Source organism: Platalea leucorodia (assembly GCF_965183815.1).
Source record: "Platalea leucorodia genome assembly, chromosome: Z".
Lineage (NCBI taxonomy): Eukaryota > Metazoa > Chordata > Aves > Pelecaniformes > Threskiornithidae > Platalea > Platalea leucorodia.
Window position 1 is genome coordinate 22765784 of NC_138858.1, and position 24374 is coordinate 22790157.

At 39.3% G+C, this 24374-nt stretch overlaps 1 protein-coding gene across 2 annotated transcripts in view; it reads left to right on the top strand.

Moving 5' to 3' along the window:
* LOC309602954 (zinc finger SWIM domain-containing protein 6) overlaps positions 1-24374 on the top strand; it is a gene marked incomplete at its 5' end in the record, with an annotated part of 115676 nt that overhangs the window by 81177 nt on the left and 10125 nt on the right. For both annotated transcript variants that reach the window (XM_082337136.1, XM_082337135.1), the window contains 8 exons: positions 7107-7286; positions 8877-9053; positions 9357-9503; positions 12540-12686; positions 14870-15130; positions 18447-18582; positions 23438-23595; positions 24139-24302. In XM_082337136.1, coding sequence (XP_082193262.1) covers positions 7107-7286; positions 8877-9053; positions 9357-9503; positions 12540-12686; positions 14870-15130; positions 18447-18582; positions 23438-23595; positions 24139-24302 — 1370 coding nt within the window. The remainder of the gene's footprint in view (positions 1-7106; positions 7287-8876; positions 9054-9356; positions 9504-12539; positions 12687-14869; positions 15131-18446; positions 18583-23437; positions 23596-24138; positions 24303-24374) is intronic.

The following is a 24374-nucleotide window of genomic DNA, read 5'->3' on the forward strand; positions in this document are numbered from 1 at the left end:
ACTCATTGCAGCCTTAACTGTGGAATTGTGACTGCCAAGATTAAGGGCAGAGTTTTACTGTGAGCCCAAGCTGGTACTTAGCATTATTTTTTTTCCTTGCTCTCACTCTTTGTTTTTAATACTTCAGTAACATTAAGCTGCCATTTAGTTTTCCAATACCACTTCTAGTAAATACCAGAGCTAGAGAGAAGTAATAGATTTATGGAGAGGAATTACTGAATCTTCACTGATTTTTCTGAGCTTTACTGTGGTCCAGCAATCTAGCCTTGTGATGTTTTCCAGTTTTCTGTCTTGAATGGATACTGGAAAAATAACTGAAAAATTGGAAAAGTAATTTAAAGTGAGAGGTGCAGGAATCTCGGTCTGCTCGAGTCTGTCAAAGCAAGACAAAGGAAATCCTTCATAATTTAAGATACCTACATAGCCTAAAAAATTGATAGGGAAGACACTCCTGCCAAGCAAACAAAACGTAGCTGAAAATTGTGATTGGAGCTGGACAAATTTTACTAGAAAACTAGAAATAAGCTTAGAATTTTGAGTTGTGATAGCCAGGCAGTAGATCAGCTAGCCAGGCAGTAGATCAGCTAGCTAGATTCATGTATTAGAAATCTTAATTGAAGTATGTTGTTATTGTAAAAACTCAACAATCACTTTTGGAATGGAAGGCAAAAGTAACTCAGGAAATCTTAGAGTAGGAAGGAATTCAGGCTAGACAATCAGAATGTGTTCTTCTGGCCAGTTACAGTGGGCTGCTTACATTCTGTGTGCATAGTTGTGGCAATCATACTTTTTCTGAACTTCATGCAAGGGAGTGTTTGCACTTGCTTCACATTTTTTAAAAAATGAGATGTATTTTCATACCTTTCTTTTATGAATATTTTGTTTTGTTTGATGAACTTATCAAACTTCCCAGTTTTGTAGCTTCCTAAAAAAATTAACTGTGCGAATTCATTCATCTCAATGATAAATTTAAATAGAGGTAATAGGTTGGTGTATTTATAGTTAGTAATTGCATTAACTTTTCTTCTGAAAATTGTCAAGGTCTCTGACAATACACTGTGACTGCTGAGAGTGTATTACCAGGTAAAATATTTGATAAAATATCTGATGTCTATTTTGGGCAGGAGCACACTTTGTTCACCACTTAGCTGTAAATACTGGCAACTACTTAAAATTGTGAAGAATCATATTAAGATACTCATAAAGAAGTGTTTTTGTACTGTTTGTACTAGTATTAGCAATGCATTTGCCTTCAATTGATTGTGAACAAATGAATGAATAGTTTTGCGAATATTAGGGCAGTTAATCAGTGAGATTAATTTGCTGGTGCTTTATGCTTCTGTCTAGCTTTGTAGGCTAATAGCCCATGCGTTGCTACAGTGGTTAGGTTATAGGGTATTACAGGTGCATGGGGAGGATCTATTGGACATGTGACAGATCCTAAGTGCTCTCCTAGGGAGATAGTAGTCTGAGGCTATGACACTGTAAACTGCACCATTCAAGCAAATTTCTGTTCTTATATGAAACCCTTTGGTCAAATGGCAGAGTGTCTGCAAAGACGCAGCAGTTTTTAAAACAAACTCAGAAAGGCTTAGCCCAGAACAATGGGCTCATGCAAAATGGCAGAAGTGCTTGGTTAGTTCCTTTTTCCATTGTGCCAGAAGTTGAAAACATAGGAAGACGAGAGCAGGATTTTTTGTTGCTTGACACGCAGAGATCAGAGCGTGTAGTTGATGATAGCTTGGAATAGAATCTCAATATGTAAATACCCGTTTCCTTTCAGCTGAATACATGCGTGCCTTTAGCCCTTGGGAGCAGCAGCATGCAGCAAGAGAGAAAGGGAAACTTAAGGAAGCAGGCGTTTTTTTTGTCCTGGGGTTACACCTCCCTCTAATGTGCATTCAGAGTTTAGTGTGCAGAAGGGCAATGATTCCCTCTTGCCATCAGTGCTGCAGGTAATCTATTGCATTAATCAGCCAGCTAGTGTGAAATGCATGGGGAGTGATTATACTATCATACGCAATACAATCAGCATGAAGCACTTGTCAAGACCAATACATCAAAGTTTAATTCAGTAATAGAATGAATTAGAGCAAAATGAAACATTCTGTTCTCCAAGAAACACAGCACCCATAGAAAGCCCTTTTTTCTGAAGGCTGCACAGAGAAACGAGAATGCATTAAGGAATTGTTTTTATGAATAAAATTGCAACTTGGATCCAACTGAATGCTAAGAGTACTTTTCCTTGGGGTTCTTATCGAGGAGAGAACAGCACTGAAGTGCTTTGCCTATCTTCACTATTCCATAAAAGCAACTGTTCAATTGGACCATTCTCCAGTGGGACTTCTGATTATGCTTTGTTCTGATGGAGATCTCTCTGTGCCTGGAGGAGGGAGGTGGCTTTGCCGGTCATTCTGAATGCACTTGTCCTCCTTGTTGAGAAGCAATAAATACCACACACTACCTTTTTTGAGGTTTCCAAGTGGCTATCCTGATGTAAGTGCATATGTGTTTAAAAACCAGATGTAAACCACTTTAAAATCCTTTGCTGACACTTCTACTTTAAAGGGGTCATAGGTTCTGTCTCCTAGTATTGTTTCTATTCTGGCACTTCCAATGCTGGAAAATGATGCTTTTCTAATAGAATTGATTAGGCTCAAATGGGGCACAGTAGCAAGTGTGCAGCAAGTGCTGAAGCTGATTTGTATGTTGCACAAAGGGAATGATCTTGATTACCGGGCTCCATTTTCTTTGAAATGATCAAATGCTACTAAGCTTGTAGCTGATGGTGTTTTATTTTTTGAGAGAGATGTCCATTAATGGGAGGGGCAAAGAAATGTCACAGTAGATGTGCATCTGTTTCTTGCATGTTTTAATTTTGCAGATGAATGGATTGATCTTAAGTATGTTAAATCTAAAATTCCACAGCAAAGGCCAAGTCTCAACCATTGATTACACAGGTATTGTAAATGAGGAAATGCTGACCCAAGCTTAGCTACACAGCAGCCCTGAGAAGGTAGCATATATTTCTAGGGAAAGCAGATTTCTTGGGAAGACTGTAATCAAACAGTCAAACAGAATTGTACACTGGATCTTCAGTCATGGTCAGTGTCCTAGCCCCCCACTAAAACTGTTTCCATCACCACCTTCCCATTTACTAGGGCAAGAGTAAAATGTAATGGGATTTATAAAAACTGAGCAAAGCTTAATCTCTTGGGAGAGTCTGTATACATTCCTTGCACTTCCTTTGGCTTCATGAATACATGCATACACAGGATGTGTAATTATTACAACATCTACTTTTACAGTGACTGAATACTTCTTAATGTTTTTCAATTTGCATATTTAAATCCTAGTTTTTAATTTAAATGCCTGTAAAGGCATGCTGTCCCTTTCTCCCCCATGAATTCAAAGGTATGGATGTCTACTGAGAAACACAAAAGTACTGATGTTCCCTTGTATGTACAAGGAAGGCATGCATTTTGTAAAGCAGTAATATAACATTTTTTCTTTTTTGTGGTGTGAGGCACACTAAAAATGAATGACAGCCGTGCATTTTCAAAAGGAGGGCTGTCTGAACCAAAGGTCTGTTTTGGCAAAGCTGGTATTTTCCAGGTCAAAAGCGTTGAACCAAAATAGGCAATTCCTCGCTGCAATATGACAGTTTAATATTCATTCCCTTGTGAAATTAATATCAAATTGCAGTCGCAGAGTGTCTTATTTTCCAATTATCTTCTGGGGGAAAAAATTTTGTATATTGGGTTGTGATCATTTTGCCACTGTGCTGTGAGTTTTGTATTGGAAAGACATAGGTCACAGTCAAGGGATCCAAATCAGAACTTCCCTTTTGGTTTCGTAGCATGTAGTTTTGGGGGGGAAGATGTGTCAGCCTGCTGAGAACCCGTATGAAGAGATACCCAGTGCCTGGGAGAAGGGAGACAGGAGGAATAGAGCAAGCTGTGTTAGAAAACCTGTGTGTAAACAGAAAGACATCCTCTGTTGGGTTTTTTTAGTTTTGGGTTTGGGGTTTTGGTTTTTGTTTTTGTTTTTTTCTCATTTAATGAGACATTTGTTCATAGTGCAGGTGGCATTGGGTGACATCATTAAATCTAGTCAAACAGGTAAACTTGAGAATGCCAGGAATGTATTTTGGGAAACTTCTTTTGAGTATAGACTGTTGCCAACAGCAGTTTCCAGGCTGAAGTCACTGGAAATGGATTTAGATACCTTCCCCACAAATTACAAGTGGCTGCCCTTCATTTTTCCATAAGCCTTACCTGTAGTAAGGAGTAAGCATGATCAGCAGTTTCCCCGTATGGGAGCCATTAGGCAGAAAATACAGGATCTCTTGTTTGAGGCCAGTATAAGCCTTCAGGTTGGTGGTGACATTTAAGAGCCAGCTCAGGGGGGCTTCCACTGAGCAGCATCAGAGTGAAATAGGGAGAATATCCTCCAGGCTCCTTCCAGTTGGCATGTGGTAAAAATCTGGGCACAAGTGAACATTTTCCTCAGACTTTTCAGCACTAGGAGCAGGACAGGAACCAACGAATTGAAAGAGTGAGAATAGAGCAGATGTCAGGGGAGGGGGAAGGTGCTTAGGGAGCAGGAGGAGGAAGAAATACGAATACAGGCAGGCGCACACATGCTAGGGAAAAAGAAAGAAACAAAAAAAATCACACACACACACACAAACAAAAAACAAAAACAAAAAACAAAAACAAAACAAAAAAAAACCAAAAAAAAAAAAACCAACGAAAAAACCTAGATACCCAAATAGGCTGAAGAGTGTGGGGTCATTGGCATTATGCATCCTTCTCCCAGATGGTAGCCTTTGTAGCACTACAGGAGTGGAGCCTGAGGCTCTTTCTGTTCCCTTCTCTTCTTGTGGGGGAGTTTTGTCTCACACTCCTCTTCCTGCAGGGAATCAGGCAGCCGTGAAAGCTGGGAGAGATCTCAGATGTGCGTGCAGCTCGCCCTGAAGTCACTGGGAGCAGAGTGCAGTTGGGTTCTATTGAAATTTTAAGTGGTTTGTGTGGGGTTTGTTAGAAATACACTTGTCCTTGTGCTTCATTTGCATGAAAATAGCCTGGGTTTCTGAGACAATCTCTTCTAACAATGTAGTTATGCTTGACATAGTTTCCCTTTTTAAACCAAAGAAGTTTTTAAAGGATTTTGGTACTTTGGGGTATCTCTTCCCTCTCCTGCCTCTTAGATGTACTGCATGCATAGGGGAGCTTCTGAAGAAGGCGAGTGAATTCCTTTGCCTCTAGTGGTGTTTCTGAGACTGGAAAAAGAAAAGGCTACTCATTTCGTAGGGGTGTTCCGCCTTGCTGGATGATTGAAATACTTACTAAATGCAGTTAAGGTATTCCACTTTGCTTTTGCTTCAGTCTGAAAACACTGGGAATCTGGTTAGAAAGTATTAAATTGGCTTTTTTTTGTTAGATGTTGAGAAGTACAGTGTGTCCTTAGTGCCCTCAAGTGATATTTGATTTTGAAAATAAATAAGCAGGCTGAAGTTAACTGTTCTCCAAGGCTTTCCAATATGCCCCATCTTCTGTTTTGTTTTGCAGATTGCAAGAAATAAAGTCATTCTGTGTTGGGCAGTGATGAATGCATTGATGTTTAATAATAAGAACCAGTGGTAATTTGACTCTGTTTGGAGAGTGAAGCGTGTTGACCAGTGTGTCTAAAGAAAGTCATATGATTTGATTTTAAAAGAATTTTTTAAAAATAGTATTTGCCTTATTCACTGCCATGGCAAGTTTCAGACACTTGGAAAAAACCCCCAACAATTTGCTGTACTGTATTGAACTACTGTGCAGTAATCTGCAGTAGTGTAGTGTCTCTCTTGTGTTTGACACTGTACCATATCATATTTTGTTCTGGTTTTCAGATTTCTTTGATATTACTTCCCCATTCCATGTTGGTCTGAATAGCAGGGAACTTGCAGCCTTAAGGATCAAGCTGTGTTTCCACTGGCTCCTGTGCTGTGACATACCAACATGCCGGGTTACTTTAGGAATGAATGTAATGTGATGGCCTGTGCTCTGGGTATCCATTTTGCATTCTTAGTTAGCAAAAGAATACTTGAATGTGAGAATTTTATTATCCTAGAAGAACCAGCTGGATTTTTATTCTCTTTTTTTTCAGCCTGTCATGAAGATTGCATAGTTTAAGCATATTCTCTAAATCTCTTGTAGTATATAAGGCATGTTCTCAATGAGCAAATGAACTGTTGCTAAACAGTACTTTGAGATGTCTTGATGCTTCTGTCAAAGTTCACACTGATGAGACAGCTGATTTAGAGAAAAACCTTCCCATTTGAAAATTGTTGCTAGAGACCCTGATGTGTTTGTCTGCCCTGCTATATAGTCTCAGCGAGCAGGTTCCAAAGTGATGGTATGTGTGAAATGTCAGCGCAAATTAGCTTTCCCTTTGAGCTCCGTAAACAGAAAATGTAAAACAAATTTTGTAGTGTAACCAAATTACTGAAGTAATTACAGTAAAAATATCTTATTCCTATTAGACTGCACAAAACCAGTGTTTTCTGGATCTCTGAGACCCAGACATGTTTGGGAATGAGTTATATGATCAGCAGTACTTCTGCTGGGTTCAGAGTGTGGAAGTATATATTTATAAAGTACATGTCTTACTAATGCACTTCTTTGGTTCCTGTAATGTGAAGCTGGAAGATGCATAGTTCTTGTTCATAGAAAACAACATTTACTTCTAGTACAAAAATTAGAAGAACAACTTGGGTAATTTCCTGCTGTAACTTGGATGTGAATTCTTGTTTGCTTTTGACTGATGTTCCTGTCTGAGCCATACATTGTGAACTGTGGATTTTCTAATACAAAAGACCTCTTAATGCCTTTTAATGGAGAAGGTTGGTTTGGTACCGTCTTTCAACTGCTTCAGATGGGCCACGCCAGCTCCAAGATCCTGCACTGAGAATTCAGTCTGCCTGGTGTTAGGCATAGCTGGGAAGCAAGCAGTGTAGCCTTTGAGGGGAGAAAAAGTGTTACAGTATAGAAGTTTGCAATTAGTCATTGGCTGCTGCATTTTTAATAGAAAACATAATTTAGCAATTTTTTTAAAATCAGGTGCTCTGTGGATGTGTATAGTCTTAAATCCCCACTGCAAGTTGGAGCAGAAGGCCAGTTGGCTAAAACAGCTGAAAAAATGGAACAGTGTGGATGTTTGTCCCTGGGAAGATGGAAACCATGGAAACGAGCTGCCCAATTTAACCAATGCTTTGCCTCAGGGTGCAAATGCTAACCAAGGTGAGCCTAAACATATGCACTGACTGCAACATATAATATAACCTCTATCTTATATACCCTAGCCTTGCAGAATTCAGCACTCTTTCCTGGGACAAGTAACTTTCTTTTTGAGGATTGACCAGCCAAAGTTATTTTCACTAATACTATCCTTGCAGAAAGGATAAATAGGTGTTTTATTTGTGCTGGGGCTACAAAGTTTTCAAAGCAAGTATTGTGTTTAGTTAGGTCTTCTAACTTTTCACTTGGTGCTTCTAAATACGTGTTGCATGAAAACTGGATGTCCTTGAAGTATGTCATGTAAAAGCCTGTTGTTTCGTTGCTTGACTATAATCTTGTATTCCTTCTGGTGTTGGGGGTTTTTATTTTGTTTGCAGTTACAAAGCCTTTGATACCTATTTAAAGAGAGATCTGTTGCAACTGCATTAAACTTGAGTGTGTGAGAAACTAAAGCAGCTGTTTGTGGGATATGCTCTCTATGTGCAGTCTGCATTGCCAGGTGTGTGGGGGGTGCAGAGGCAACACTGCCGTCTTGGAGGAGATGTCTCTTCTTACTCAATATCATGCTTTCTAATCTAAAACGTGATTATAAAATCTGACAGAAGCCTTGTCCAGTCATCTTCAAGCAAAGATGGCTACTTCGCTAGTAACTGGGGAAGATGCAGGATATTTACTTGGGGAAAAAACCTCATAATCCTCAAAACCCTCAGTATTTTGATACGTATTTCATATAATTATGATAAAGTTAAAATTAAATGCTTGGGAGCTGGTGGATTTGGAGTTAGATGGGTTTTTCCTTGTTTCCTTTTCTTGGAAGATTACCTCTGAAGGAGATAGACTTGGTTCATTTTTAAATCTCGCAGCTAGCCGGGGACAGAAGTTCATTCAGCATGTAACTCCTTACAGAGGTGTTTTGCTTTCTGTATCTCGTGATGTTCAGCCCAACCTGCGCAGGCTGGTGGTAACTTTGACATGGCATCCCAGTGTTCATAGACATGGTGCCATATTGACAGGGTGATTTTGCCATAGGAAGATGTCCAGTAGGATTATGTCAGTCCCACGGCCTCAGTACCTCACTTTCTTTACAGTATTTCTATATGTTTATGACAAAAAAAAAATTATACAAGTGCTCAAAGTTAATGTTGCTTCTCAAAGAGAACAACTAAAGACCTTTCATGCGATGTTTATCCATGCCTCATCCTGGCAGCTTTGGGTCTGAGGAGAGAAGCTGGGGATGCTGGAGTAGCTGTGTGCCATGTACATTCTAGTTTGGTTTTAAGGGAGTTCTGTATGTGCTGTTTAATATCCTTCATTTCTAGCTGTTCCCTCTGCAAAATCCTGTTTAGCAGCAGCCATGCTGGTTTGTAGATCGCTCTCTCTGAATGCAAAGTGAATGGCACACACTTCGTCTGAGCTGTTGGGTAATAATACGATGTGAAATGTCATCTGCGGGCTGCTCGGTGCAGAGGGGGGCAAGGCAGGCTGCCCTTGGTTGGGGGTTGAATAGGCAGAAGACAAGAATCCTGTGAATGACTGATTCACATATGAATGAGTAAAAGCTGATGCAGCTTTCTGAACTTGTGAAAATGACAGATTCATCGAACAGGCCACATCGGACGGTGTTCACTCGAGCCATTGAGGCGTGCGATCTGCACTGGCAGGACAGCCACTTACAGCACATTATCAGCAGTGACCTATACACCAACTACTGTTACCATGACGACACTGAAAACTCGCTCTTTGACTCTCACGGGTGGCCCCTCTGGCATGGTAAGTGGCTAAACCGGAAAGACGTTTCCATGACTTGTTGCTTTGTTCATTTTCTATGGTATTATTGGGGGTGGGGGGGTGGGAGGGGGGTGGAATGGTGGGGAGATGAATGAAAAGCCTTGCAAAAAGAACAGAGGCTCCCTTGAAATGCTGGCTCAGAAGTAGTCCTTTAAGTTTCTCTTGCATAGTTTTAAAAACAAAACAAAACAAACCAAACAAAAAAGCCCTTTTGAGTAACCTAGGCAAACAGGCCATTGCAGACATGGAAGCATTGCTATTCTTCAATTATTTTCTCCATTTTAGAACATGTTCCTACAGCCTGTGCAAGGGTGGATGCATTACGATCTCATGGATACCCACGAGAAGCACTGAGACTAGCAATAGCTATTGTTAATACACTAAGAAGGCAGCAGCAGAAACAGCTGGAAATGTTCCGGGCTCAGAAGAAAGGTAAATGCGGGAAAGGGAAGGGCAAAGGATGTGCCGAGGTGACAATAACAACGGACTGGAACTTTGCTTGAGAAAACCGGTTTTGAAACTAAAGCAAAAGGGGTGACTCTAATTCTTTGGTCCAAATGATCGTAGTGATAATGTCACATTCTGGATGTCAGAGGTTTTCTGTAAGCTGGGTTGTGAGCTGTGCAGGGCAAGAGCTCTGTTCTGGCCTCTGCCATAGGTCTGGCATGATGGGGCCTTTATCCCAATCAGGGTTTTTGGTTACACAGCGAAAATATTCACCCTTTGTAATTTACAGGCTTTTAAATAGAGCTTTGCATTTGGCATGTCAGGTATTTAAAGTATTTTTTTTTCTCTGATATATAATTTAGCTGAACTATATATTTCTGAGGTGTAAGCCTAAAGTGACATCGAGGGTAACAATGAGGCAAAGTCTGCACTACAGAAATTGGTCACATTTGGCAGTTTGTTCCAAAAGAGTCTCTTATGCTTAAAATTTTGGTGTTTCTGAATAGAGGTGGATTGCTTTTTTGTCTGTTTTTGAAATACTGATTTCTATAAAATGTTCTATGGTGTTCCTCTGAGCACTACCCCTGTATTTTTTTGAAGGAACATTCTCCTTCAGATAGAGTTTCTATGCCGTGTGGTCCTTGCTACCCAAAATAATCCCACACTGCACTTTGTTGTTAGTTTGAAGAGGCAGCGGAAGAAGGGGATGGCTTTCTGATTAAAGAATGCCTGGGGAAAAACTGGAATTACTTTCTCAGCTGCTACAAGAATCCCTTAATTTTAGATCTTTGTTACTACTGTTATCTATGTGTATCCTCATGCATTGTAGGCAAAAATACCAGTGTGAAGTCATATGTGTAAATTTTTCAAGTGCGTGTGCAAATGTTTTCCCAGAAATGAGCATTTAGAAGACAAGGTAGACACCTGACTGAAAAAAAAAAATGAACTGGCAGTTCCTATGTGCCTCCTCTTTTTTTTTTTTTTTTTTTTTTTTCCCACAGTACCCAAGGAGAAAGGTTTTTTTGAGCATTATTGTGGACCATAGATTTGAACAAAACTTAAAAGCACTTTGTATTCTTACTTAGGAGAATTTGCCAAGTCTTCTTGTCATGTAATGTATCTTTCCTTAACAAGTGTTCCCTTAAAAGCTTTGCAGCTTTTCTAGCTTCTCAGACTGGGGGTTAAGAAGGGAGGGGCCTATGTCAGTGTGTGTATGTCTGTATGTACCCCTGGCAGGTGTGAAGGGCCTACTGCAAGTGTGCTGGTCGTGGTACTGCTCCTTTTCATTCCCGGTTGCTAGTGCAGTATCTAGACATTTAGTAGTTTTGCTTAAGTTCCTTTCGCTGTGTGCAGTTTCTATACCTGTCAACTAGTATCATGCTATTATAAATAAAAAAATGGAGTGTATGAAATGCAATCCATCCTACCCTAAAACAAAGAAGTTTGTCATTTCTATATTGTCACTCACTGTTTTTTTTTTTTTTTCCTGTTACATGTGGAATTTTTAAAAAACCACTCTTTTAATACTGCAAAATGTGCTAGTCTTCTCTATAAGCAGATGAATTCTGCAGTTGCAGCCCAGCTTTAAGTTTTAGTTTAGCAAACACCACATGCTTTTACTTAGCTTTTATTCATGTGACTGATCCGATGTCTGTGGAACCACTTGTGTGATTTAAAGTTAAATGTCTATATGAGTGGAGGACTGAAGCCTTTGTTTGGCATGACATGAGTGAAGCTCATAAGTAGGCACAATAGAATAAATAGAACATAGGTGGGTCAGTAAGAAGTCACTGTGATTAGTCGGTTTTGGTAATATTACTTGCTTCTGCCTGTCATCTTTAGTACATGCTATTTGTTAGTAAGACAATGATTTACTTGTTTGTTTTTCATATCACATATCAGTGGATTCTTTAAAAAAAAAAACCAAAAAACAAAAAACAAAAAACCCCACCCTTCCAGCAGTGTGGCTGTGTTTCATTTCGTGGCCCCACACATTTAAATAGGTAAGAAGCAGGATTTAAAAGCTCTGTGATAATACGTATGGTTGCTCAGAAAGATGGCACTTCATGAACAAGAGAGAACGGAGGCAGGTACAAGTTAGTGTGTAACAGGCAGAGAAACAGAGCATCCATAATGGCTGGTATACAGTTTTTGAATGTCCACCCATAATGGGTCTGATCTCGCATACTTCAGTCATGTGTGTGTGTGTCTAGGAGGAAGAAAGTTGGGAGTTGGAGTCAAAGGGGAGCTGTTGCCATAAGACTCTTAGGAAAAAAAGGGATTTGGGGAATCTCCAACATCTGTTACCACAACCACGCTTCCTTCAATTCACTGTGCTAAACAATTTTTTCATATTCTAACTGAATGAAGGGTGAGGGCTACAAAACAAAGTATCCGTGAAGGTATTTGTTGACTGAAATTTTAGAACGACAAAAAATGAAGTTAAAGGACAATTTTTTTCTTATATGCCTCATTTAAACATTTTATTCTTTTTTAAAGGATCTGTCATCCTGACTTTATTACTTCAATAAATATTTAGATGCAGGATAAGCTCATATTTTATTTATGAAATTGGAACATATTTTAGAATATTTTCATTCATTTCAGTGCCATCAGACTAACTTAAAATATAAAATTGCTACTGCATCTTTTTGAATGAGGAAACTGTTGTGAATATTTTACCAAAAAAAGTCTTTGCTGTAATTTTTCAGCAGATGTTTTCAGAAGAGTTACTGGTATCAAGGAAGAGACTTCAAAAGGCACTGCAGTTGAAATTTTTGACTCATTTGCTAGTGCTCAAAATACTTGGCCTTCGTTCTTTTTCTTTTTTGCCTCTCAACATACTCACAAAGGGCAATGAATTCACTCTGAAAGATACTATTTCCTCCTAAGCAGAAGCTACTGGAAGTGCTTTGAATTTTGTACTGAGAGCATTTTAGTCTGTTTTACTTTTATAATTGTTTTGAGGGGCTAACATGTGCTCTCTTTTCCTCCCTTCTTCCTCCATCTTTTCTGTCACAGAACTTCTTCACAGAGGAGTAACCTCAATAACAAACCTTGAAGGTTGGGTGGGACACCCTTTGGACCCCATTGGCACACTCTTCAGTAGCCTGATGGAAGCCTGCAGGGTGGATGATGAGAGCTTCCATGGATTCTCAGACTTCACGGGTAAGGCCAAGCAAAGGGAGCAGTCTTCTATATGTCTTCATTTACCAGAGGCATTTTTCTATCTTGCCTTTCTGAATCAGCTTCAAAGCTAGTGTTTTCATAGTATAAAAACTCACATTTGCATTCCATAAGAAAACTCAAGGTAGAGAAAATGTTTAAAGTAAGATATGAAAGCACTTAAAATTACTAGTTACTCATTCTTGAAGACAATTCTGTATTTCACACTTGAAATAAAACGAAATAAGACTTTATAGCAGCAGCCCTCTTCCACATACGTTTCTCTGTCCTCTTTCTGAGAAGTTGCAGGAAATCACAGGATCACAAAATTGCTGAGGTTGGAAGGTACCTCTGGAGGTCATCTAGCCCTTCTGCTTTCCTCAGAGCAGGGTCACCTAGAGCAGGTTGCCCAAGGCTGTGTCCAGTTGGGTTTTGAATAACTCCATGAACACTGTACAACCTTTCTGGGCAATCTCTTGCAGTGTTCAACCATCCTCACAGTAAAAAAGTGTTTTCTTATGCTCAGATGGAATTTCCTGTATTTCAGTTTGTGCCCATTGCCTCTTGTCCTGTCACAGGATACCACTGAGAAGAGTCTGGCACTGTCTTCTTTACATTCTCCCATCAGATATTTATACATTTTGGTAAGATCCTCCTGAGCCTTCTCTTTTCCAGGCTAAATAATCCCACCTGTCTCACTCTCATTATATGAGAGATGCTACGGTCCTTTAATCATCTTTGTGGCCCCGCACTGGATCTGCTTCCGTATGTCCACGTACAGGGGAGCCCACAACTGGACACGGCACTCCAGGTGTGGGCTCACCGGTGCTGAGCAGAGGGAAAGGGTCATCTCCCTTGACCTGCTGGCAACAATCCTCCTAATGCAGCCCAGGATGTTATTGGACTTCTTAGCTACAAGTGTACATAATACTTCAAATTAATGACAAAACACTTAAAATTGGTAACATACATGGTCTGTAAATTATATGAATTGGAAAGCAGTGTCGCAGTTACCAATACATGATTTAAGATAGCATGTGTACAGCCGTTGTAATTTCAGTATTTGCTTCCCAGGAGCTTAACTGACTAAGTCCTTAGTCTCTTTCCACCTCTGCAGTAGCTTCTTATCACGACCTGTGTGGACAGAAACTGGATTCATCCCTGTACCTGCAGCTCTTTTATGCGTACATCCACAGTCTTCTTGGGCCTTTCCCTCAAAACTCCTTTTATTCAATTAGATTTTCTTCAATAAATTTCCAATCCCATATCCACCAATTTTGGAAGAACTTTTAATTAAAAGAAATTGGAAATCAGATTCTTTGTGATTATAAGAAAACCAAAACAACTCCATGAAATAAAAACAGTCTGTGTCAAAAAGTAACATCCTCTTACGCATGTGCAATCTACCAAATGCATTCAGCCTTCCCATTTGCTGCAGTTGTCCTTCTCCTTACATATGTCCGTTGTTACTTTTTGTTCCCAAATTAGACTGTAAACTGCTACAGGTTGGAACAGTGTTTTGTCATATGGTGTGTCTGTGAAGTGCCAAATGAATCGGTAGTACTCTTCAAAGCAATTTATGGCTTGGCCTGTGTGAAATTTACATGTAATCTTTACTAAAAGTAGGACTTCTAGTGTTAATAAAATACATTTTTATCATAAATACAACCATAACAAATAAAAAAGCCTGAAAAGAGTGCTAGCAAACAGAGGATGCTTTAAAGTTATGGAGATCCCAGGCCTATTGTATTTGCACAATCCTAATAGCTTCAACCAAAGTCTATGTAGGTGTATAAGCACCTTTCCCTTCCTCTTACGCATCAAGGCTTTAAGGAGATACAGAAATAGGTGGGGGAAGAAAATTGAAATGGATCTTCCAATTTTGGCCTCATTAACACAAAGCTGGAGAAACTGTTTTTCTCTAAATCATGCAGTTTAAAAATGAAAACTTCTGTTTTTACTTGAGTGGGTTATTTAAAACCTAATTTTTTTTGTGTGTGTTTCTGCCATGTGGAATTGGATGGGATATTTTAGATTCGATCATTGGATTTTGAGATTGTGCTAGAAATTTACATCATTAAAAAACTTAATACTAACAGGGGAAGCATTTGTATATGTGGCACTATAGGCAGATTATGCATTAGAATGATTTACTGATGTGTTTTTCTTTGTGTCACCTCTTACAGAGAACATGGGGCAATGCAAATCTCTGGAGTACCAGCACCTGCCTGCACACAAGTTCTTAGAAGAAGGGGAATCTTATTTAACGCTGGCTGTGGAAGTAGCATTGATAGGGCTGGGACAGCAACGAATAATGCCAGATGGCTTGTATGCACAAGAGAAGGTTTGTCGAAATGAGGAGCAGCTCATTTCTAAGCTACAGGAAATTGAATTGGATGATACTCTGGTGAAGATTTTTCGAAAACAAGCAGTCTTCCTATTAGAAGGTAGCTCAATATAGATGCTAACTGCTTCTTTAAACTGTCCTCACTTGCATAAGCACACAGAACTAGTATTCCTGTGGAAACCGCCTTACATACTTCAGATGGTTTTTTGATGTAGAACTCCAGCAAAATTGTGTTTCCAATATCTTATGAAAATTGAACATACTTCAGCTATCACATGACTGTAGAGATAAGGCATTTATTGATGTATAAGACTTTTGTTTTAATTTTGATTACATTTTGTTCTTTAGATTTGTCACATGTCATAATCTCAGTGTCCTGATTATACAACCCAGGCTCACAATTAAATAATATAGACATCAGTTATCATCAACAGTTCTCAGGTAGCAAAATTCTAAGTGTTCCTTGTATCCTGAAAAAGGGACTGGCAGCTTTGTAAATGTATGAAGATTTTTACCTCTGTTCCCAAGTGAAGAGCTCAGAAAATTCGCTTAGAACTGCTGGAACAGAAATGTAACGTTTTATTTGTAGCAATTAGGAAAATGACTTGCCTCTGAAGTTTGTATCATGTGTGAAAATTGAAATACATGGTCAAATATTGAGGCTTAAGGCCTGGTCATGTGACTAAATTTTGAACAGGACGAACAATTTGTGTCTGGGAATTAGCCAGTGTGTTGCAATAAAATCTGTACAAAAAAGTGCATACTTTTGCCTTAGCTTTTAAAAAGGCTTAACGTGTAGCACTTAAGACTCTTGTTCAGCGAGTAGTCTCATGGGTTCTGAGGTTGTCTTTCTGGTTTTTGTTTTTTTTAAATGGAAGAAAAAACTTTAGAGGAACCAATTAGCCAAAGGCATGGTCCAAGTTTTGAGTGCTTGCTCAAGGGATGGTGGGGAGTGTGGTACTGCTCTAGGTAAGTTGTGAAGACTGTTACACAGCAGTCAGGTTTTGCTTTCTTTCTGTAAGACAATTGTTCTTTAAAACTTCCTCTTTAATGGAAGAGGTGCAGTATGTTGTTTAGGGTTCTCAGCTCTTAGTCACTATTTTTGCCCAAGTCCTTAAAGACTTTGGTACCTACTGATGATACTAGTAGGTACCAAAAGTAGGTACTTTTGATACCTACTGATTTGAAACTGCAGAGAAGCCACACCACGGAGAGAGTTTCCATTATGGTGCGATTGTACTGCTGCTTTATGGCCTTTGGACAAGAACAGCTGCTTGCTAGATCCAACTATTAACCACCATACAGGAATCCTATGGATTATAAAATCAATTTGCTGCATCTATTTACTGGTAAGGATGCTTTATGAGGAAAAGGCAGGATTTCTCTGAAGTGTTCTCTGATAATTCTAGTTTACTGCTTCGATCACTGAAATTCTTTTAATGTTTTCTTAGAGTAGTAAACAAGTGATCATAGCAGGAAATCTGCTAAGACAACTACCTACAGAATTGCTGTGGTGAGCAGTGTGCAGCGATGGTCTTGCATTACTGTGTGCTAAGAAATCTGGCTTTCCTGAAATAGCTACAGTTTACTCCAGGTTAGGCAGAAACTGCCAGCTCACATGGAGGAAAAACTGTGCAGTGATTTAAGATGCTAATCATATCAATTGTGTTTTTATAGTTAAAGTCCTGTAGATACAATAAAGAAAGCTTAATCCAATATTAAGCTGATTTCTATGCTGTTAATGCAGATTAATGCATGCTGTATGTAGCTACCATTTGAGTGCGTGGGAAAGCAGAACGTAAGACACTTTTGCAAGAACTGTTCTAATTTTTTGCTTGACTGCTAAGTTAATGGCAGAATATATTTTCATATAAATGCTTTGTCATGTATTCTTCGTGTCCTAACTGAGTTTCTGACTGGACCACCAACTGGCAAACATACATGAAATGCTTCTTTCATTGAAGCAATGCCAGCTAGTTTTGAATGGCTTTCAACTTCATTTTAAATGATTGAGACACACTGTCACCTACTAAATCTTCACTGATGTTTCCTTTGTAATCAGCCCCAGTCTTCAGAAATGCCCACCTATGGAGCTCAGAATTTTTTCACGCCTAGTGATTTTATCTTTGCGTGTTGTGCTAAGGCACCAGTCAGAAAAACATTGCTGAAACAGCTTGGCTCTTTCTCCTGGTCTGCTCTCCTCGTCTGCTTCAGTGTAGAGTCAGCCATGTTAGTTTGAACCGCTGCTGGAAGCAGTTTAAATGATAGATGTGACTCTGCAGTGAAGGAGTGCACTCTCATGGTCATTTATCCATCCATCCAAGTGTGGTGGGTTGGAATCTCTAGTAGAAGTAGTAGTGACTTCTAGGACTGCTGGCTGCTATCTGTGCAATAATAGTCCAGTAATGCTTAATGTAGGATTCTGTGTCTTGCAACATTTAATGCCTGAACCTCTAGTCACTGAAGTCAAAAACTGTTTGACACGGTTTTCCTATTAACAGGAATAACAGTCTTAAGGTTGCAGGAAAAATGTAAAAATGGGATTCTTATGCACCATCAACATTCAGAACTCAGCAAGGAAATAGTTGCATTTTACTTTTGTTGTTGTCAGTCCTGACGCTGCTGTTATGAAGTTGAAATACTACACTGGCTGCACTGAGTGTGAGCAAAATCCATTGCCCTGACAATGGGGATAGTTTTCCCACAACAAATACAACTTTTAAGATCATGTGGCTATAATGGTCTAACAAAACCAGCTTTGGTGCAAGATCTGACCTAGTCTTCTCTGGAGACCAAGTCCAGACCAAAGGGTTATTTAAATGCCTAACATCAGGTGAGACATTAGTAGGGATCAGATGCTGCTGTGGTGGTTGGTCATGTAACTTCAATTGAAGATAAACATTTTTCCACTGTAACCACTCTTGGTTTTGTTTTTTGGTTGGGTTTTTTTTGTTTGTTTTTGTTTTTTTTTTTTTTCTGGTAGATTTGTGATAAAGCAGTCATGCAACCGCAGGGTGCGTAGGCATTCATGTGCACAATGTAACTACATGGAGGCAAAGCTAGGATTATCACTTTCTACTTTTGCATACCATAGGCTTGCTGAATGAGCCCCATGGAGCACTGGAACCATTCTGTCATTTGTATGTGCACTGGTAGAGTGCTTGGTACTATACTATTTGCAATGTCTTGTTGTCTCAAAGAATATATGGTATTTAATATACTTGTAATACACTGTATATATGTGATATATGTGTAACATATTTCACAGAAAATAGCAATGTAACTTTATCTTTTGTACAGCAAACTCTGTCACTGAATACCAATTCTAACTGAAGGTATAGTGAATGTTTTTAAAGGTCCAGAAGTTGCATTTTAGCAGTATGTAAAGACTGACATTCTCTTTCTCTTTCCGGCAGCTGGACCATATAGTGGCTTAGGCGAAGTTATCCATCGAGAGAGCGTTCCAATGCACACATTTGCCAAGTATCTCTTCACCTCTCTCCTACCTCATGATGCTGAATTGGCATACAAAACTGCACTGAGAGCCATGCGGTATGTATTCATGAGTCATCTAGAAGGAGCACAAGTAGCGGCTGGGAAAAGGGGAAGAAGCTTGGTAATCAAGACAGAGTCTTTTTGGTTTTTTTTCTAAAAGAAGCATTCTGCCCTTAAGGAGAAATTATTTTAGTTTTGTCATCTGTAAAAGCAATGGGTGTCTGCAGTAACTACAGTATAATAATTTGTAAATGTACAATTAGTGTTTATCTACAACTGTAAAACAGCATTCTCTGTTATAAATCCTTCTAGAATGCCACTCACGGGGCACGTGGTTTTGTGTTAAACAATGACAGCTTTAGCATGTGTGTTCTCTCACCCATGTGATTGTGTGTGTGATGGTATTGGTGATGAAGAAAGAGGTATCTCACCAGCAGGCTCAGGATCATCTGCTGCTTAGCCTGTTTGGTATAACTATTTGTTCCACTGTCCTTCTTTATAAATTAACTCTCAATGATAGATTTGAAACCATATGGTGTGGTCTGAGCCAGTACATTTTTCTTGTGCTTCATAATGAAGCTGTCTTGCCCATTTCTGCATGAATGTTGGGATTTAAATGGAGTATGTCATGTGACAACAAAATGTCTGACTTGCATCCTATTTGTCTTCAGTAATCAGGAAAAAGATGTTTCTCAGGGAGTGCTCAGTGTGTGCTGGCTTTATCTCAGTACAGCCCAGATTGGTAATGGTGGCTAAGAAAAGCCTTCTGAAGGAATCTTCAAGGGCCTAAATGACCAGTGATAAATTTGTTGTCCACATACAATGCAGGGAAGAAACTGGTCCCATCTGGATTGTCTGGTTGCTGTCGAGAACCTTGTAGTTGATGGTTGACAAAGAATAGCCACAACTGAATACTAAGAGCAATCAAGTCACAGATTTCTTTTATTAAAAAAAAAAAAAGTGTTGGGTTTTCCTGTCATTATTATCAAGAATGATTGCACAGTGATTGAAGGACACACTATCCACATAAGTAGTATTTAGCTTCATCAGACAGGTTGTGTCCTAGTGGTTTGGAGGTGTGTATTCTGGAGCTAGTTTCTCCAAAAAACTAAATGGGGAGAAAATAATTCTGTGTTCAAAGGACTAAACGGGAGGGCATGCGTAAGAACAAAACATCGCTACTATCAGGCCAGTCGAAAGGACTGCTTAGCCTGTTTTTTTTTGCCTCCAAGAATGTCTAGTAATGCATGTTAAGGAAAGAGTCTAAGAAATACGAAGAGTGACCTTGCATACTTGCTGCTTATGATTAGCATTTTAGGAAATAGATTGAGAAGACAAAAGTGCATTACTGATGAACTATTGAGAACATTCAGACATATGATCAGAAGGCTGTCTGGGCCATCGAAGTACACCACTCTTCTTTTATCACAAGTTAAGCGCATCAATAACCCTGGTCATATCAAATCAGCAAGGTAGTATGAGATGTGGGTGGGGTTTTTGTTGGTTTGGTTTTGGTTTTTTTTTTTTGTTGTTGTTAGAAAAAAAGGTCAATTTTATAAACTAGACTTGTGTCCTTGTATTTATTTTCAGTTACTACCTTAAAGTGTTTCTCAGAGATTGTTTGTGTGGAGTTTTCCTCCTTAAACTAAACTACTGAAACCATGCTGAAAGGCTGGAATAGACATCCATGAGCAGCTTTGCACAGTGCACTGAATGCTTCAGTGAACGTGATGGCAGCATGCAATTCCTTTTGAACAAGGATTTGGGCTTTCCCCAGAAGCCAGTCATACCTGAACTTCTTTTCTGGAAGTTTCCTTTCTCAACTGGAAAAACAAGCAAGACACTGAAAGATCCAAATGATGAAATCTCCAGTTAGTCATGGGTAGCTCCAGCCATCTTTTGGTATGAAGCTGTCATCTCAGCCAAAGAAGTTACTTTTCAAACAGACCAGTATAAGAAAGAGTTGTCTGTTTGCTTCCATCTGGTAAAATCACAGGAGACATTCAGCGTAATCGGGGCTGTTCTCTATAGCCATTTTGTCATCACTTGATAAGGCAGATTAGAGTTCACCCCTAGACAATAATCAGTCTTTCTGTATTTTCATATTTGTCACCCTTCAGAAGCGTGAACTGCTATCTTGAACTGTGGTGATGGCAGATTTAGACACTTTCTATTCCATGTCTGTCTGCATTCCTCAGCACTTCTCAAATTCTCCTGAAGAAGGTTGGTTACTCTTTGCATTTGCACCAAAGCGATAGTTCAGTGTATAAAGGACTCCCAATACAAACCAAATGAAAAATGCTGCCTTGAGGGGGGGGAAGAAAAAAAGCAAACATGAAGACTGAATGTCTGTCTCATGGTTTTGAGGTTGAATGGATCAGAAGAGGAAAACCTGAGCATCTTTTCTTCCATGGCAGGGAGGAAATGGCTGTGGTAAGGACGAAAATCTCGTGTGGAAATAAGTAAAGGTGCTGCATAGAAGTCTGTGCGGTTGCTCATGCTTTTAGAAGTGGAGCATATTTCTTTCTTCACTTCAACATTTATTAAAGCAGTTAACTTCCCAAGACTGCAGCTAGTTGCTCTCCAGACATAGTGTTTAGTGTCAGTCTACACACAAGTCTACACAGGTCAATGACCCATGATGGCAGCTCTGGAGCATTTTACCTCCCTGTATTCAAAATCATCTGTTGCCGTTTCATTTGTTTGAATCCTATTTTAGTGTGTGGAACACTCAGTATGAAATCAATGGAAGCTGAGACCATAAAGGCTTTCTTGCATACACCTCAGGTCTGCAAGGACAGAGTTGTGCTATCCTTGATGGTTGCTTCTGTCTACAGTTCTCTGCTTGCAGCACAGAAACATATGGAACAGAGCCTTGGAGAATGTGGATCTGCAGTGACCTAGTTGACTGCTCACTTGGAATCTGAACTTGAATGTTTGGCTTAGTTTGGCTGATCCCTTGTTCAGCCTGAATTTCACCCAGGCTTTGGGTGCCAGACTTTAATGGTGATGTTTAATCACAAGGTAGCTTTGCTAAAACCTGGCTAAATAATTCATGTTTGAAAGGGGGCGGGGGAGGAAGTGAAGAATGCTAAATCTGCTTGTGCTTGTTCTGATGTTCCCTAATCTTGCCAAAATGGCATGAAAGCCACCAATTCACAACAGCATTTCTTTTCACAGCAAAAGAACATAGAAGCTGGCAATGAAATCAAAAGAGACAAAAGATTTCCCCAAAACAGCCTCTTTCTTTCATGCTCTTTGTCTATTTACTCATAACCTAATAATCCCTTTTTGCATTAGGTAGTTGGGATTTTTACTGTTTATTGAAACCGTCTCATAGTGCATCTCTCCCCCCACCCTCTGTCTATGCTTGGAAAAAATCAGCTGAAGAGTTTATATGTATTTTATTTTTATCTATATAAAGCTATATAATGGGGTGTCTCAGTGGTACTAGGGAAGGGATTTGACTCTTGATACAAGTCAAAAGGGAAGTCTTTTTTTTTTTCCATATTAGCATGCACATACATGTGTCTGAAAATGTTAGTATAACCTGCTGATAGTTATTTACATGGTATGTTCTATTTATATGTGCCTGCTAGATACTCTCCTGTATATTCAGAATTACCTTTCTCAGGGAATTCTTAAGAATACTTTCTTATGCTTCAGGAACATACAGAAAACTGATGGAACTTAAAACTGTCTTACTGTGAAAAAAAGACATGCACTCCAGTTACTTAAAGAACTTAGGTATTTATTTAAGTGCAAGAAATTGTAACATGTTTAAATGAGCTCATTCCATAAGAAATATTCTATCACAGAAAATCACAATGCATTGGATTTTCAGTATTCAGGAGTTGTAATTTTATTGACAAATGATTACTTCCTGCTAGAAAATCACTTGCATATGAAAGCTGGTAGAAACAGAACTCGGATGTTAACCCTGATGCACTTGAAGGGCTTTTCTTCTGAACATTGTCTTATTACTGTCACTCGATGTCTCGTTAACTGTTCATGTTCTGGAACTATGCTTATTTGTATTGAATAAAAATGCGTATTTTTGTTCACTGCTACTTTTGGCACTGCCATTTATGTAGTATCTAGTGTACTGGTTGTATCTATTGTATTATAAGGGCCATCAGTTGAGTCTTCGTTGTGGGCTGTCACTTGTATTGTAGTAGTCAACAATAAACACATTAATTTCAGTTTTCTAAGTATGAATTCTCCTTGGTGGATTGACACATGCTCAAAGAAGTTTTTGCTTCAGGATTAGAAAATCGAGTCTGAAAAGTAACTTTAAAGGGAAGTTCCTCTGTCACTGCTGTTTGGGACCCTAACATCAGATTATGGTACATTTTATGAAGTAGGCAGACTAAAGTTTAAGGACTTTAAAAAGTAGTCATAGTTGAACAGTAAAATGTCCTTTTTGGACGTAAATTCATATCTGAATTTATTGCAAGGTCAAAATCTGAATGACTTGTTGAATATCCCTCTCCCTTACTTTGAGCATTTTTAAGTGAAGAAAGTATGTTCCAAATACTGAAAGAAATTTACATGTCCTCAGTACAGTGGAGAACTACTCCACTTTCCTTCCAGAGGGCTGTGGTTCAAAGACTGAAACAAGGCAGGGAGAAAAGCTTCAGCTCTATGCATGATGCAGAAAGTCTCTGCTGTCTTGACTAATGGGTGGCTTAAGTGTCCTGTGAATTCCTGCAGATGCCTACTGATGTAGGCAGGTTTGGCAAATGGACTTTTAAGATTCCCCAAGAAGAGAAGTGGTTTTCCCATCTTTTTTTTTATAACCAAAAAGGCACATTTCGTAAAGAAGGTCAAGTGTTCTTGCAGCTTTAGTTTTGCTCATGAGTAACCTAATGTAATAATGATTTAATGAAGGAGGACTTCTTGCTTATTTCAGGTTGCTTGTATTGGAATCTACAGCTCCTTCGGGAGACATGTCCCGCCCACACCACATTGCATCAGTTGTTCCAAACCGGTATCCCCGCTGGTTCACCCTAAGTCACATCGAATCCCAGCAGTGTGAGCTGGCATCGACCATGCTAACAGCAGCCAAAGGTACGTTGCTGTCAGTTACGTACTGAACTAAATGTATGCTTTTAATATTGCATGGAGTAAACAGATTATAAAACTTGTGTTCAGGAATCCAAATTGCAGTCTGACAGGACCTTGAAATGAGTACAACAAACTGAACTGGCTTAAACCTGTCACTTAGTTTTCTAGCAAAGTAGTTAAGCTAGCTAGGTAGACAGATGAACTTGATTTGAGGCTTATGAGACAGCTTTTTGTTCTTCTGACACACGGCATAGATTGTGCAACCCAGGAGTGGACAAATCACTTCTAAAATTCACAAATCAGGATGACTTTTGGTGATGCATTGCACTAACACCATCGGGCACTAGAGGAGTTTGTGCTGTCTTGTGTCTTTCATTCGTATGTGATTTAATTATGGAAGGTTTCTAAAAACATACTATTGCATAGTATGTTTCTATTGCATAGAAACAACATACTATTGCATAGCAATGGCAGGCTCATTTATAATACATCTCTGGATGTTTTAGGAGTTTGTTCCATTTTGGTGATTCTCTTTACACCTTGCAGGTGATGTTCGGAGGCTGGAAACAGTGTTAGAATCCATCCAGAAAAATATCCACTCCTCGTCACACATCTTCAAACTTGCCCAGGATGCATTTAAAATAGCAACACTCATGGACAGCTTGCCAGACATCACTCTTCTGAAAGTTTCTCTGGAGTTGGGCCTTCAGGTATCTCCCTCGTTCATTATTACTACAGCAGAAGAAAGGAATTTGACCCAGTGTCGATGGGTATAGCTTTTA